The 17,072-nt window shown below is 45.0% G+C and overlaps 1 protein-coding gene across 3 annotated transcripts in view; it reads left to right on the top strand.

The window, feature by feature from the left end:
- Nucleotides 1-780: 780 nt before the first annotated feature.
- The window catches only part of LOC120054062 (diphosphoinositol polyphosphate phosphohydrolase 3-beta-like), a 35,114-nt gene continuing 18,822 nt past the window's right edge, over nucleotides 781-17,072 (top strand). For all 3 annotated transcript variants that reach the window (XM_039001431.1, XM_039001432.1, XM_039001430.1), the window contains exon 1: nucleotides 781-1,162. In XM_039001431.1, coding sequence (XP_038857359.1) covers nucleotides 1,016-1,162 — 147 coding nt within the window. In that variant the 5' untranslated portion in view covers nucleotides 781-1,015. The remainder of the gene's footprint in view (nucleotides 1,163-17,072) is intronic.

The raw sequence follows: 17,072 nt of genomic DNA, 5'->3' as shown, positions 1-17,072 counted from the left end.
TATTGTAAGCCTTTGTTTTTGAAGTAAGGACAGTAGGTTAGGACTTCTGGCATATCCTCAATTCTGTCATTGAATTGCATACATTGAACTCAACAGGTCAGATTGAACAATGACTGCCCTCAGATGAGTTGAGAAAAAAAGTAACACTTGCTTATTTCCAGACAGTCTTAATCTTCACTCTGGTCCTAGATTTTTAGTTAGTCTATACTTCAATTGATGGTGTGAAAGTCAGGCACCACCTGGTGATACAAATAGATGAATTTGCTCACGTATTCCAATATCCAAAACAGCAAAACACGTATGACGGCCAGGTGCTTCAGTTTCTCGATTCACCATTATAGGACAGCATATAGTAATGTGAAGATCGATACAATTTTAGGTGCAATGGTGCAGGTTTGACTGAGCTGGCTACCAGGTAAATGTATTGGTGGCGAACACTGCATTGAGTGCAGTAGCCTACTTGCTTGCATCTTTAGCTCAAATAAACGGTGATGTTTTCCTTATGGACCTCGAAATGGGGACTTGACTTTCCTCAAGAAGAATCACTTATGCCAGAATGTAAAGTTTTAAATGGTATACTTGCAGTTAACCGTAGTACCGTAAACAACTTGAAATTAGACTGAGTAGGCTAGGATTATGACAACCGAGGGCGTTTCGTGTATGTTTCAGTTTGGGAAACGCCAAGATATTGAACGTCTAATCGTGGCATGTAACGTCGCAGGGGCTGGCGCTGATATGTGGTCACTGCGTTGAAGTGAGGTCAGCAAAATGCGGTGCTCACGGACCACAGATGGTGCTAGTTGGCGTAGGGAACATGCAGTTTGACAGCGGCAACTAGACAGGATGTTATGCAGAATCATCAACACACCGGGGAAATGCGATGCTTAATTGTTGGAATGAATAGATGAACAACGTTAAAGTTTGATTGACTGAAGGTTTATTTTGAGATTTTGTGCGTAGTTTCTTGCTGCTCTCTAGACCAAGTAGGCACTTGACTTGATCTGGTTGGATCCTTATGCACTCCACCTTTCGGATATCCTTGAAGCACGAAGGTTGTGAATATATGATGACGTTTAAACCCAACCAGACGAGGATTTATGATGGCGAAGGTTTCAAGAGAAGAGCGGCATGTTTATGTTTCAAGAATGAAAAAGAGGACGAGGTATGGATGGTCGAGATGTTTAGTTTTCCGACCATAAACATTGTATAGATATTCACATGACTGACGCATCACAACATATTGGCCTATTTTACCACGTTTTGTATCTTTCAGATATCGAAAACCGTCAGTAAACTTTCCATATAAATATATTTTGTCTACCTCTGACAAATTCGTACGTGGCATTAATCATGGGATGTCATGGGAGGGAGCTTTACAGGGTGGGTGGGTTAGGTCTGTTGATAAACAGTGTGTGCGCAAGAGAGAGAAAGTAAGAAATACAGGGAGAAAGAAAGGCAGTTATTGTTTCATGGAAGTCCAGCTTAATGGGAATAAGCTATACATGCACAAACATCTGACCTATGAAAGGATATGCTTATGAGAGCTCATGTACATCCTGGCAGTCACTCTGACTCAGCCAGAAAGTGGCCATAACAACACTGGTCCGTATGTCATCGCAGTCATGTAATTACCAGTGATACAGAGAGAGGAATAATGCATGTTTTGATGCCGCTTACGCTTTTATAGTTTTTTCAACATCAACGTTTCATTGACAAGCCGCGTTTTCTCGGGCCATGGTTTTAATAAACAAATATGCAAAAACAACTATCCCCAATTGGATGCAGAGTGGGAATTAGGCTACTGTATTTGGACATATAGTTTACCACCTTTTTGGACCTATAATCACGTTTCCATCCATTTCATTCCGATTGAATTAACTGGCTCGTGAATTAAACATCAGTAGATTTGAAAATACAATTGAAATCCATTTAACTTGTATTTTTTCATCGGTAATTGGAAATGTAACTGCAAAAGTAATTTTTATGTGCACTATGTCGTCATGCACAGCCTTTTATCAGCAAAAAGTCCGTTTGATGGAAACATCTCTGGTGGAAAATGTGCTTTATGCAGATTTTAGAATATTCGCATGAAATTCTGTCACAAATTGGATGGAAACCTAGCTATCAAAATCAAATAAAATGTTATTGGTCACATACACATATTTAGCAGATGTTATTGCATGTGTAGCGAAATTCTTGTGTTCCTAGCTCCAACAGTGCAGTAGTATTTACCTTCACAACAATACACACATCGAAAAGTTAAAGGAATTAAGAAATATATAAATATTAGTACGAGCAATGTCGGAGTGGCATTGACTAAAAGACAGTAGAATACGGTATATATGAAATGAGTAAAACGGTGTGTAAACATTATCAACGTGACTAGTGTTCCATGTCTATGTACATAGGGCAGCAGCCTCTAAGGGTTGAGTAACCAGGTGGTAGCTGGCTAGTGATGGCTATATAACAAGTCTGATGGCCTTGAGATAGAAGCTGTTGTTCAGTCTCTCGGTCCCAGCTTTGATGCACCTGTACTGACTTCGCCTCCGCACTACCCTCTTTAAAGCCCTGCGGTTGCGGGCAATGGAGTTGCCGTACCAGATGATGATACAACCCGACAGATGCTCTCAATGGTGCATCTGTAAAAGTTTGAGGGTCTTCGAGGCCAAGACAAATTTCTTCAGCCTCCTGAGGTTGAAGAGGTGCTGTTGCACTGCCTTCACCACACTGTCTGTGTGGGTGGACAATTTCAGATTGTCAGTGATGTGTACGCCGAGGAAGTTGACGTTTTTCACCTTCTCCACTGCTGTCCCATCGATGTGGATAGTGGCGAGATCCCTCTGCTGTCTCCTGAAATCCACGATCTGCTCCTTTGTTTTGTTGATGTTGAGGGAGAGTTTATTATCCTGGCACCACTCCGCCAGGTCCCTTACCTCCTTCCTGTAGGCTGTCTTGTCATTGTTGGTAATCAGGCCTACTACTGTTGTGTCGTCTGCAAACTTGATGATTGAGTTGGAGGCGTGCGTGGCTACGCAGTTATGGGTGAACAGGGAGTACATGTGGGGGCTGAGCAGGCACCCTTGTGGGGCCCCTGTGTTGAGGATCAGCATAGTGGAGGTGTTGTTTCCTACCTTCACCACCTGGCTGCAGCCATTCAGGAAGTCCAGGACCCAGTTACACAGGGTGGGGTTCAGACCCAGGTGTTACGCACGCCTCTAAAAAGAGGGAACGCAACTCCCTGCTGCAACTCAACTCTCCGTGAAGCGAAAGAGGTATGGACCGTAGGTGCGAGAAAGGACGACAAAGGCAGAATTTACCGTTACTAGGATTTATTTCCTACACGGTAATATGGGGAAAAGGGGCTGGACGGAACCAAAGGAAAGAAAGTAAATATCAAAGCTCCCCCTCTCCTATCTAACCTGCCTACCCACTTAACTTACCTAACTTAGCACCACCTGGTGCCCTAACCAAAATACAGGGGGTGGTCCGCCCAGGTCTTACCTAGTGTGCCTAGACATTGAATATACTACGGGTATATGTATGCCCTCGGGCCTCTTGCCTAAGCACTCCCTAAGTGCCTTCTCCTTCCCCCCTGGGAACAAATGAAACAGAATAATTATTAACAATTTCACAAACACTTTACAACAAAACTGAGTAAACTAACTCAGGCCACTAAAGAAGCTTTGACAAAGCAACAAACACAGAACTCTTTCTAATGATTTCTCCAAAACATTCAATCTCCCTCTAATCTTTTCTCCAAAATATTCAATCTCCCTCTAACCTTTTCTCCAAAATATTCAATCTCCCTCTCTCTAATCTTTCTCATCATCTTCTCTCTCTCTTGATCTCATCTCTTTTCTTCTGAACAGAACACTGGCTTTTATATCTTCAGGTGGCAATGGTGATTAGAGTCAGCTGCTTCTTGACGAGGGGGCGGGGTCAGCTCCAATCATCAATTAGCCTGGGGTCGACCAATCATCTGGTTGGGGAGTACTTCAGGAAGCCATCTCCTGAAACACACTCAAAAACAAACCAGAAACTGGGGAACGTAACACCAGGGCCCCGAGCTTAATGATGACCTTGGAGGGTACTATGGTGTTGAAGGCTGAGCTATAGTCAATGAACAGCATTCTTACATAGGTATTCCTCTTGTCCAGGAGGGATAGGGCAGTGTGCAGTGCGATGGCGATTGCATCATCTGTGGATCTATTGGGGCGGTATGCAAATTGAATTGGGTCTAGGGTGTCAGGTAAGTTGGAAGTGATATGATCCTTAACTAGCCTCTCAAAGCACTTCATGATGACAGAAGTGAGTGCTACGGGGCGATAGTCATTTAGGTCAGTTACCTTTGCTTTCTTGGGTACAGGAACAATGGTGAACATCTTGAAGCAAGTGGGGACAGCAGACTGGGCTGGAGTGTCTGTAAACACTCCAGCCAACTGGTCTGCGCATGCTCTGAGGACGTGGCTAGGGCTGCTGTCTGGGCCGGCAGCCTTGCAAGGGTTAACACGCTTAAATGTCTATCTAACGTCGGCAACAGAGAACGAGAGACCACAGTACAACAGCGGGCCGTTGTTATCCTCAAATTGGGCGAAGTAGGTGTTTAACTTGTCCGGGAGAAAGACATCGATGTTCCCTTTGTAATCCTTGATTGTCTGTAGACCTTGCCACATACGTCTTGTGTGTGAGTTGTTGAATTGCGACTCCACTTTGTCTCTATACTGACGTTTTGCCTGTTTGATTGCATAACGGAGGGAATAACTACACTGTTTGTATTCAACCATATTCCCAGTTACCTTGCCATGGTTTTGCACGAATGCTGCCATCTATCCACGGTTTTTGGTCTGGGTAGGTTTTAATAATCACAGTGCGAACAACATCCCCCTATACACCTCCTGATGAACTGAGTCTCCGTCTATATGTCATTGTTATTCTCCCAGGCAACCTGGAACATATCCCAGTCCGCGTGATAAAAATAATCTTGAAGCATGGATTCCGATTGGTCAGACCAACATTGAATAGACCTTAGCATGGGTACTTCCTATTTGAGTTTCTGCCTATAGGAAGGGCAGAGCAGAATGGAGTCGTGTTCCGATTGGCCAAAGGGAGGGCAGGGGAGGGCCTTGTAGCCATCCCGGAGGGAGAGTAACAATGGTTGAGAGTTTTTGAAGTGCGAGTACAACAGGCAATGTGTTGATAGAACTTCGATAGAGTTTTCCTCAAATTTGCTTTGTTAAAATTCCCAGCTACAAGAAATGCAACCTCAGGATATGTGGTTTCCAGTTTGCACAAAGTCCATTGTAGTTCCTTGTGGGCTGTCGTGGTATTGGCTTGAGGGGGGATATACACAGCTGTGAGTGTAACCGAAGATAATTATCTTGGGAGGTAATACGGTCGGCATTTGATTGTGAGGTGTTCTAGGTCGGGTGAACAAAATGACTTGAGTTCCTGTAAGTTATCACAATCACACCATGAGTAGTTAATCATGAAACATACACCTCCGCCTTTCTTCTTCCTGGAGAGGTCTTTATTCCTGTATGCACAATGTACAGAGTACCCAGCTGGCTGTGTGGACGGGGACAGTATATCCGGAGAGAGCCATGATTGTGTGAAACATGGTGTTACAGTCCCTGATGTCTCTCTGGAAGGAGATCCTCGCCCTGACCTACTTTATTGTCCAGGGACTGAACATTAGCAGGTAATATACTCGGAAGCAGTGGATGGGGTGCACGCCTCCTGAGTTGGATTAGAAGTCCACTCCGAATAGCACTTCTCCACCGGCGGCATCTTGGAGCAGCCTCTGGGATACTTTTTTAATTGCCCTGGGGGGTAGGAACAAAGGACCCAATTCCGGAAAGTTGTATTTCTGGTTGTAATGCTGGTGAGTTACCACTGCTCTGATATCCAAAAGTTATTTCCAGCTGTATGTAATAACACAAAAAACGTTCTGGGGTAATAATGTAAGAAATAGCACACAACAAAACTAAATACTGCAAAGGTGCTTAGGAGCTAGAAGCAGCTATATTCAGATTGACTTCCTTGTCTGTCACTCACCTCTGTGTTCTCTTGCTCAGCAGCGTTCAATGTGTCCGGGTGGCTGGTAGCTAGCACTCACTCACTCGTGGCTGCTAGCACTGTCATGAAAAGAGGCATGAGGGAAGCCCTACAATATTATGTTTTCTTAAGTAGTGAGAACACTCGGAAGCAAACTATGTTGAAAAGTAATCTTTCGACATGTTGTACTTTGCTTCAATGTAGTTTTGCAGACAAGAATAAAACTGCATTTTAAAAAAGCCAAGTATTTGCTGTGAGACAGTGGGGTAACCTACACTGTAGGTAACCACATGTTGTTTTCCCCACAGGTGGGTGGGGCCGCGACATTCTATCTAATACCGACTGGGTCTATGCAGTAAAGGAGTCAATGAAACGCAGACATTCCATTGTCTAGATTGGCGCACATTCAACAAATCTGGTCTAACAAAGGCGATATTTGTCAAATCAGTCATTTATGTATTGTAACAGGCCCACAATGTGCTTACTTAAGTCCGGTTTTGAAATAGTTGGCTGTTTTCGCTGCATAACATGTGGAAATTGTCCCTTTTCAAGTTTAGAAGAAGTGACTGCTAAATGCTAACTCAAGTTCGTATAAGCTGGTTAACATAGCGAGCATACAGAAGTCGTTGATGGTAGTCAGTCATTTTTAACTGTAATGCAATGGATTGTTAACGATGACATGAACATGTGTTGGGGTTGACATCCATACAATCGTTATACTCTGATTTTTACCTCAACATAGTATGAAATACACATACAAACAATAGCCTGAATGTAGACAAATTTTGGGAACATTCTCTGGGGTACCTTTGTTTAGGTCCCTTTACGTTCCCACTGAACGTTCTTGGGACGTTGTATCATAGTCACCTGGAGGTTTTGACTAGTTCCCTGTTTGTCCCGGGGACGTTCTTGAGATGTTGTTTATGGTCCCCTGAAGGTCCCCTGAATGTTCTTGGGACATTATGTCATGGTCTCCTGGAGGTTTCTGTGACGTGATGGTCCCAGGTGTCCCAAACCATTATAAGTAAAGTAATGAAATGGTATGGGGGTTGTAAGCGGTTTGCTGTTCTACTAAATTAGTGTAACAATCTTTCATCTGTGACAATATGATTACATTTGACATGATCACTTAGTACTGACTTTTCAATATGTCCCCACCTGGGATTTGAACTCACAACCTCTGGACTTGGTATTCTAATCTTTCTGTAGAACTTCAGAAGTCACCTACACATTCATAACCTACAATGCACATTTACATTACATTTAAGTCATTTAGCAGACGCTCTTATCCAGAGCGACTTACAAATTGGTGCATTCACCTTATGATATCCAGTGGAACAACCACTTTACAATAGTGCATCTAACTCTTTAAGGGGGGGGGGGGGGTTAGAAGGATTACTTTATCCTATCCTAGGTATTCCTTGAAGAGGTGGGGTTTCAGGTGTCTCCGGAAGGTGGTGATTGACTCCGCTGACCTGGCGTCGTGAGGGAGTTTGTTCCACCATTGGGGTGCCAGAGCAGCGAACAGTTTTGACTGGGCTGAGCGGGAACTGTACTTCCTCAGAGGTAGGGAGGCGAGCAGGCCAGAGGTGGATGAACGCAGTGCCCTTGTTTGGGTGTAGGGCCTGATCAGAGCCTGAAGGTACGGAGGTGCCGTTCCCCTCACAGCTCCGTAGGCAAGCACCATGGTCTTGTAGCGGATGCGAGCTTCAACTGGAAGCCAGTGGAGAGAGCGGAGGAGCGGGGTGACGTGAGAGAACTTGGGAAGGTTGAACACCAGACGGGCTGCGGCGTTCTGGATGAGTTGTAGGGGTTTAATGGCACAGGCAGGGAGCCCAGCCAACAGCGACTTGCAGTAATCCAGACGGGAGATGACAAGTGCCTGGATTAGGACCTGCGCCGCTTCCTGTGTGAGGCAGGGTCGTACTCTGCGAATGTTGTAGAGCATGAACCTACAGGAACGGGTCACCGCCTTGATGTTGGTTGAGAACGACAGGGTGTTGTCCAGGATCACGCCAAGGTTCTTAGCACTCTGGGAGGAGGACACAATGGAGTTGTCAACCGTGATGGCGAGATCATGGAACGGGCAGTCCTTCCCCGGGAGGAAGAGCAGCTCCGTCTTGCCGAGGTTCAGCTTGAGGTGGTGATCCGTCATCCACACTGATATGTCTGCCAGACATGCAGAGATGCGATTCGCCACCTGGTTATCAGAGGGGGGAAAGGAGAAGATTAATTGTGTGTCGTCTGCATAGCAATGATAGGAGAGACCATGTGAGGATATGACAGAGCCAAGTGACTTGGTGTATAGCGAGAATAGGAGAGGGCCTAGAACAGAGCCCTGGGGGACACCAGTGGTGAGAGCACGTGGTGCGGAGACAGATTCTCGCCACGCCACCTGGTAGGAGCGACCTGTCAGGTAGGACGCAATCCAAGCGTGAGCCGCGCCGGAGATGCCCAGCTCGGAGAGGGTGGAGAGGAGGATCTGATGGTTCACAGTATCAAAGGCAGCCGATAGGTCTAGAAGGATGAGAGCAGAGGAGAGAGAGTTAGCTTTAGCAGTGCGGAGCGCCTCCGTGACACAGAGAAGAGCAGTCTCAGTTGAATGACTAGTCTTGAAACCTGACTGATTTGGATCAAGAAGGTCATTCTGAGAGAGATAGCAGGAGAGCTGGCCAAGGACGGCACGTTCAAGAGTTTTGGAGAGAAAAGAAAGAAGGGATACTGGTCTGTAGTTGTTGACATCGGAGGGATCGAGTGTAGGTTTTTTCAGAAGGGGTGCAACTCTCGCTCTCTTGAAGACGGAAGGGACGTAGCCAGCGGTCAAGGATGAGTTGATGAGCGAGGTGAGGTAAGGGAGAAGGTCTCCGGAAATGGTCTGGAGAAGAGAGGAGGGGATAGGGTCAAGCGGGCAGGTTGTTGGGCGGCCGGCCGTCACAAGACGCGAGATTTCATCTGGAGAGAGAGGGGAGAAAGAGGTCAAAGCACAGGGTGAGCAGAACCAGCGGTGTCGTTTGACTTAGCAAACGAGGATCGGATGTCGTCGACCTTCTTTTCAAAATGGTTGACGAAGTAATCCGCAGAGAGGGAGGAGGGGGGAGGAGGATTCAGGAGGGAGGAGAAGGTGGCAAAGAGCTTCCTAGGGTTAGAGGCAGATGCTTGGAATTTAGAGTGGTAGAAAGTGGCTTTAGCAGCAGAGACAGAAGAGGAGAATGTAGAGAGGAGGGAGTGAAAGGATGCCAGGTCCGCAGGGAGGCGAGTTTTCCTCCATTTCCGCTCGGCTGCCCGGAGCCCTGTTCTGTGAGCTCGCAGTGAGTCGTCGAGCCACGGAGCAGGAGGGGAGGACCGAGCCGGCCTGGAGGATAGGGGACATAGAGAGTCAAAGGATGCAGAAAGGGAGGAGAGGAGGGTTGAGGAGGCAGAATCAGGAGATAGGTTGGAGAAGGTTTGAGCAGAGGGAAGAGATGATAGGATGGAAGAGGAGAGAGTAGCGGGGGAGAGAGAGCGAAGGTTGGGACGGCGCGATACCATCCGAGTAGGGGCAGTGTGGGAAGTGTTGGATGAGAGCGAGAGGGAAAAGGATACAAGGTAGTGGTCGGAGACTTGGAGGGGAGTTGCAATGAGATTAGTGGAAGAACAGCATCTAGTAAAGATGAGGTCAAGCGTATTGCCTGCCTTGTGAGTAGGGGGGGGAAGGTGAGAGGGTGAGGTCAAAAGAGGAGAGGAGTGGAAAGAAGGAGGCAGAGAGGAATGAGTCAAAGGTAGACGTGGGGAGGTTAAAGTCACCCAGAACTGTGAGAGGTGAGCCATCCTCAGGAAAGGAACTTATCAGGGCGTCAAGCTCATTGATGAACTCTCCAAGGGAACCTGGAGGGCGATAAATGATAAGGATGTTAAGCTTGAAAGGGCTGGTAACTGTGACAGCATGGAATTCAAAGGAGGCGATAGACAGATGGGTCAGGGGAGAAAGAGAGAATGTCCACTTGGGAGAGATGAGGATCCCAGTGCCACCACCCCGCTGACCAGAAGCTCTCGGGGTGTGCGAGAACACGTGGGCAGACGAGGAGAGAGCAGTAGGAGTAGCAGTGTTATCAGTGGTAATCCATGTTTCCGTCAGTGCCAAGAAGTCGAGGGACTGGAGGGAGGCATAGGCTGAGATGAACTCTGCCTTGTTGGCCGCAGATCGGCAGTTCCAGAGGCTGCCGGAGACCTGGAACTCCACGTGGGTCGTGCGCGCTGGGACCACCAGGTTAGAGTAGCAGCGGCCACGCACCTCTGCTCTTAGCAAAAGAGTGCCATCTGCACTGCTATTTTAGCGATCAGTTAACATGACTATTCTCTCACTGATTTCATTCACTTATTTCAGCAATTTGAGTTTGTTTTCAGTATAGTTGTCTAATGTTGTTGGGGTATTTTTTGAATCACTGATATAATTTATTTTTAACAGAGCTGAGATTTACTTTGAACTGTAAAGTGTAGGAATAGGCCATTGATACAGACATGGTGGCGTAGCAGACAGATCATAATGCCGTAAACCAAGAAGGGGAATGTTTCTTTGCGACCATCAGGGGACGTCCCAGTGACAAACCGGGAAATAGACAAAAACCTCCAGAGGTCAGAGACAACATCCCAAGAACGTTCAGGGGACCAAGAAAGTCCTAAAAACGTCCTCGGGGACATCCCCCGGACAAACCGGAAACTAGACAAAGCCTCAAGGGCACAATGTTCCAAGAACATCCCCAAAACATCCTCGGGGATGTCCCAGGGACCAACAGGGAACTAGACAAAACCTCCAGGGAACCATGACACAACGCCCTGACGACTTTAGGGGACCATTTCGTAACGACGCATTATTAAAAACAAAATAGTCACTGTAGATTCAGACTTATTCGTCGCCCATCTTTTGTTAGGTCTATATAACAATCCACTAATGATGATACATACGTCGGACGGGAATTAGTGCAACCGTTTATCTAGAACAGTAGTCACCCACTGGTCGATCGCATTCCTTATCGATAGCCAAAATTTCTGTAAAAAAAACAACGATAAAGCCTTGCGCTCCTATTTTTATTTATTAGTCTCGCGCTGTTGGAGGTAGTTGCCCCTGATTTCAGCTGCCCTGCGTGCCAGGTAGGTGAAGTGTTCCCATTTTGAACCATTTCATGTGTCTGAAGGTACAAACTCTTCCTTTCCGGGGCCCAGAGAGCAAGTAAAGTGCACTATAGTCCCAGCGCTGGCCAATCGGATGGCTCAGAATACCGTGTCTGCAGTAACGTAGCAGGCGTGAAATAAAGGTAAAGCAAAGTTGAGATTTCAAAACTTTTAAAACCATAACTAGAGAGACTGTCAACAAATACAGCAAAGAGCTGCTGTTTTCATGAGTGAGTTCATGTTTTTACTCAGCACTGTCAATACTTTTATAAGCCATAAAATGCTCATTCTTTCCTACCACTCCCACTCGCGCTACAACCAGCAATGCAGCAGAATAATTTAAAAAAATGCATTGGCAGGGCAATTCAAGCAAATCCAATATGCGGTATTAATGTATTGGGCCTATAGCCTACTGCACAAACCTCCATTGCTACAGTACTGTTTTTAATAAGTTAATGTTGAATAGGCTTATGTTTTTTAAGTCGTGTTCAAAGAAAAATCAGAGCAGTAGATCTCGTCTTGCATTTTGACTCAGAAAGTGATCTTGACTCAGAAAAGGTTGGTGACCACTGATCTAGAACGTGCTCGGTCTACAATATAGAACGCCTATGATGCTATGCGGCACAACCCCAATAGAATACAGTCACCACCAGTGGCGTGTATTCATGGATGCCAAGGGACTCCAGGTTTCTCAAAATATTTCACCAATAAAACATTAAAAAAACATTTCGGTCAATTCGCAAGTGTCTGAATCTCACCGGATAAATCATCTAAGCGAGGGAAACGGCACCCCTCTGTCTCAGTATGTCTAGCCCATGTATCTGATGCCGTCTGGACCAATATAGTATAACATGTTGCTGCCGTAGCATTTGATTGATTGATGCCAGCAAGCATTTGGCCTCCCTTGATTAAAGAATTATGAAAGAATTAGCCAATCAGCGTTGAGCTGAGCTCAACTGTGGAATGTCCTGGTGCAGCAAAATGCCCCCCAAGGCAGGCCAGTTTAGATTTGGCTTCATACCAATCAAATCATTTCCTAAGCATAATGTCATTTTAGTTTCTGATCTGCTTGTGTTGATGTCCTGCAGTAGCTAGCTTGATAAATCGTCCCTTTCCTAAGCCATGGAGGGAGATGGGGATTTGGACTTAATTCTCAGGCCAATGATTATGACGACGATTCTGATCTAACTATAAATTAATATGTTGTGCCACTGGCCTGAAACGATTGAAGTTCAATATGTAGCTAACTTAGCTGGTTCATTTTTGTCCATGCGAGGAAGTTAGGCTAGCAAGCATTTTAGCTAGGTAGCCTATGACAACAAAAACTAAAAGTGTACTGCATGACAGAGCCATAGACCGTTTTGCCAACATGAATGACAGGAGGATGGCATTGGCATTCAACCAGTCTACAAGTAGGGTGCGTCAAAATGTTTGGTTTTACTTGCGCACACACACACAGAAATCAGTACCATGGACAGCCACATGGTATTTAGCAACATTGATTGGACTAAATAGTTTTTGGTATCTTTAAGTTGGTTTTCAGTATATTAAACTAAGAATTGATTTGACGATGTTTAAATGTTTAAGTTGATATGGTGCTGAAATAGCAGCGGCAGTGCTCCTGTTGTCTTTGTGCTGACTTGGTAATGCCTTTGTTCTAAATCAGTAGTTGTTTAGTAAACTGTCAACATGAACTTGCTTGACCATGCTGCAGGTGATATAACTGTAATCACATTAATACACTTCGCCGGACAGATGTTGCTCTCCGACTTTGTGATGAAACGAACGTATGTGTAGTTGAATTTATTCAGCCACTGTAGACTTTTTATTGTCACTGCCTTATTGTATATCACGGTGGTTTATGAACGAATGCGTTACAGCGCAAACGACGTAACAGGTTGTAATATGGCTATTTTACCGGCTTGGCTTAACTTCCTCAGTGATTTTGCCCATTTTGTAACAGTTTAGCTTCCTCTCCTCTCCCCTACCTGGGCTCGAACCAGGGACCCTCTGCACACATCGACAACAGTCACCTTCAAAGCATCATTACTCATCGCGCCACAAAAGCCACGGCCCTTGCAGAGCAAGGGGAACAACTACTTTGAGGTCTCAGAGCGAGTGACGTCACCGATTGAAACGCTATTAGCGCGCACCACCGCTAACTAGCTAGCCATTTCACATCGGTTACACTCACGCAATGCTACTGGTCACCACATGTATTCATGTGATTACTAACTCTATGCTGAGGCACCACAAAGTCAAAGGTTTCCTGTATGCAGTACACACACACACTGTTTAGGACTTAACATGGGACTGAAGTGGTAAGAGAGGGGGCATCTTGGATAATGACTGCTCTGCTTGGTGACAAGACTCCATCTCTCAGGCCTGCATGTGATTGGGAGAGCCGGGGGGGGGGGGGGGGGCGAGGGATGAGTGTTACACTATGTGCTAAACACCCTATCAAGTGCAATTTATAGAAACGCTGAGCAGAGGCAATAGCTGTCCCCTGGGTCATTCTATCTCAAAAAGCACAAGAATGAGGATTTGACACCCACCATCTCAGATTGTTCCTGTTGTTAAAACATAAGATTAGCATTCCTGCAACATTTTGTTGAAATAGAATTTGATATCTGAGAAATTAAGCTAATTGATCATCCAAATTGCCAGTTTTCTATTTAGAGGATTCATATAATATTTAATAAATATTGTACTTAACAGCCGATTTGGACCCAACCTTTGCCTAACAATGTTGTACCTTGACCTTTTTAACATTTTGTTACGTTACAGCCTTCTAAAATTGATTAAATTGTTTTTTCCCCGTCATCAATCTTCACACAATACCCCATAATGACAAAGCAGAAACAGGTTGTAATTTTTTGCTAATTTATAAAAAATAAAAAGCACAAAATATCACATTTACATAAGTATTCAGACCATTTACTCAGTACTTTGTTGAAGCACCTTTGGCAGCGATTACAGCCTCGAGTCTTCTTGGGTATGACGCTACAAGCTTGGCACACCTGTATTTGGGGAGTGTCTCCCATTCTTCTCTGCAGATCCTCTCAAGCTCTGTCAGGTTGGATGAGGAGCGACGCTGCACAGCTATTTTCAGGTCTCTCCAGAGCTGTTCGATCGGGTTCAAGCCCGGGCTCTGGCTGGGCCACTCAAGGACACTCAGAGACTTGTCCCGAAGCCACTCCTGCCATATCTTGGCTGTGTGCTTAGGGTCATTGTCCTTTTGGAAGGTTGAACCTTCGCCCCAGTCGGAGGTCCTGAGTGCTCTGGAGCAGGTTTTCATCAAGGATCTCTGTACTTTGCTACGTTCATCTTTCCCTCGATCCTGACTAGTCTCCCAGTCCCTGCCGCTGAAAAACATCCCGGCAGCATGATGCTGCCACCACCATGCTTCACTGTAGGAATGGTGCCAGGTTTCCTCCAGACGTGACACTTGGCATTCAGGCCAAAGAGTTCAATGTTGGTTTCATCAGACCAAAGAATCTTGTTGTTCATGGTCAGAGTTCTTTAGGTGCCTTTTGGCAATCTACAAGCTTTTACTGAGGAGTGACTTCCATATGGCCACTCTACCATAAAGGCATGATTGGTAGAGTGCTGCAGAGATGGTTGTCCATCTGGAAGGTTCTCCTATCTCCACAGAGGAACTCTAGAGCTCTGTCAGAGTGACCATCGGGTTCTTGGTTACCTCCCTGACCAAGGCCCTTCTCCTCCGATTGCTCCGTCTGGCCGGGCGGCCAGCTCTAGGAAGATTCTTGGTGGTTCCAAACTCTTCCATTTAAGAATGATGGAGGCCATTGTGTTCTTGGGGACCTTCAATCCTGTAGAATTTTTTGGTACCCTTCCCCAGATCTGTGCCTCGACACAATCCTGTCTCAGAGCTCTACGGACAATTCCTTCGACCTCATGGCTTGGTTTTTGCTCTGACATGTACTGTGTACTGTGGGTCCTTGATATAGACAGGTGTGTGTCTTTCCAAATCATGTCCAATCAAGTTGAAGAAACATCTCAAGGATGATCAATGGAAACAGGATGCACCTGAGTTAAATTTTGAGTCTCATAGCAAAGGGTCCGAATACTTATGTAAATAAGGTATTTCTGTTTTAGTTTTTTATATACATTTGCAAAAATTTCTAAATCTGTTTTCGCTCTGTCATTATGGGTTATTATGTGTAGATTGCTGAGGATTTTTTTTATTTCAGCAACTTTAAAATAAGTCTGTAACGTAACAAAATGTGCAAAAAGTCAAGGGGTCTGAATACTTTCCGAAGGCACAGTAGTATCAGTTCTGTATGTTTGACAAGTAGTATGGCGCTGCGGCTCGGAGTATTGCTTCTTCATCCTGTTTAATGTAGGGTTGTCATGAGTATCGCGACACTCTGAAGTATCGTGGCAAGGAAGCCGATTTGAATTTCTTGAGGAAAACAGTCCTAATGTTATAAACAAAAAGCATTATGTTTTCACCTAGAGTCACAATTGTTTATTTTGCAAGCTGTAGCACCTACAATTTTGCATAAAGTTTAGTCGTGTTTTCTTTTTTTGAAAATCTGGTATCGTAGTATTGCGATACTAATGTGGAAAATGTCAAGGGTTGTAAATACTTTCTGAAGGCCCTGTATATCAAGAACCCTTTATTTAAATAAATAGGCGGTGTGTATAAACAGTGTAACTAAAATAGAATGTACAGTAATATAAATATTAGAATGAGCTATGTCGGGAATACGGTATTTAAATGCACAGTGTGAAACGGGAAGTGTCCAGTGGTTCAATGTCTCTATAACGTGTGTGTGTGTGTGTGTGTGTGTGTTTGTGATTATAAGGATGTGTGTGTATTGTGTGAATAAGTGTGCATCAAATCAAACTTTATTTGTCACATGCGCCAAATACAACAAATGTAGACCTTACCGTGAAATACTTACTTACAAGCCCTTAACCAACAGTGCAGTTCAAGAAAGAGTTAAGAAAATACGGTGAGATGCCGATCAGTTTCCATACCAGGCAGTGATGCAACCGGTCAGGATGCTCTCGATGGTGCAGCTGTAGAACCTTTTGAAGGTCTGGGGACCCATGCCAAATCTTTTCAGTCTCCTGAGGGGGAAAAGGTGTTGTTGTGCCCTCTTAACGACGGTCTTCACCTGCAAATTAAAGCATGGATTGCTGTCATGATTCCTCAAAAACAATCACCTAATAGCAAGAACAGCACCATCTATTGTTCCGAACCTGGTAATACCAGGATGAAGGATGGACATGAATGGACAAGGATGGACAAGATGTCAGTAAACTCTCCAGAGATGAGGCCAGAGGTCATATTCATTAGTTACCAAATGTAAGAAAACTGACTGAAACGGGGAGGAACTAAAGTTGTCGAATGAGAAATGCTAATTTTTGGTCTTCGCTACAAAAGGTTTTGCTACGTTGTGCCCTCATGAATACGGCCCAGCAGACCAGGTGGACAGGAACAGTTCTGGGAACAGGCTCTAGACAAGAGGAGGAAGTTAGTGTTGTTGTTGGATCCAGACAACAGGATCCTCAGATTCCTTCCCAATTTGGGTGCAATCAATTAGCTTAATTTCTCAGAGATCAAATTATATTTAAACAAAATAATGTTTCTGGAATGCTTATCTTATCTGTTTCTAACTTTCAGAACAATCTGAGATGACGGATTTCATGGCTTGCTGAAATGACATGGAATGACCCCCCCCCCCCTCAGATTCACTTTCCCACCTCTTCCCTCTCTCACCTAGGCTCTCTTTTACTTGTTCTCTCTATCTCCCCCCTCTTCTCTCTCTCGCTCTCTCTCTCTCTATTACACACAGACTCACTCTCTCACCCATTCTTTCTCTTGTAAGCTATGGTAC

Source organism: Salvelinus namaycush, chromosome 9, assembly GCF_016432855.1.
Source record: "Salvelinus namaycush isolate Seneca chromosome 9, SaNama_1.0, whole genome shotgun sequence".
Taxonomy (NCBI): domain Eukaryota; kingdom Metazoa; phylum Chordata; class Actinopteri; order Salmoniformes; family Salmonidae; genus Salvelinus; species Salvelinus namaycush.
The sequence above is the reverse complement of the archived record's forward strand: the minus strand, read 5'-3'. Positions and strand labels throughout refer to the sequence as shown.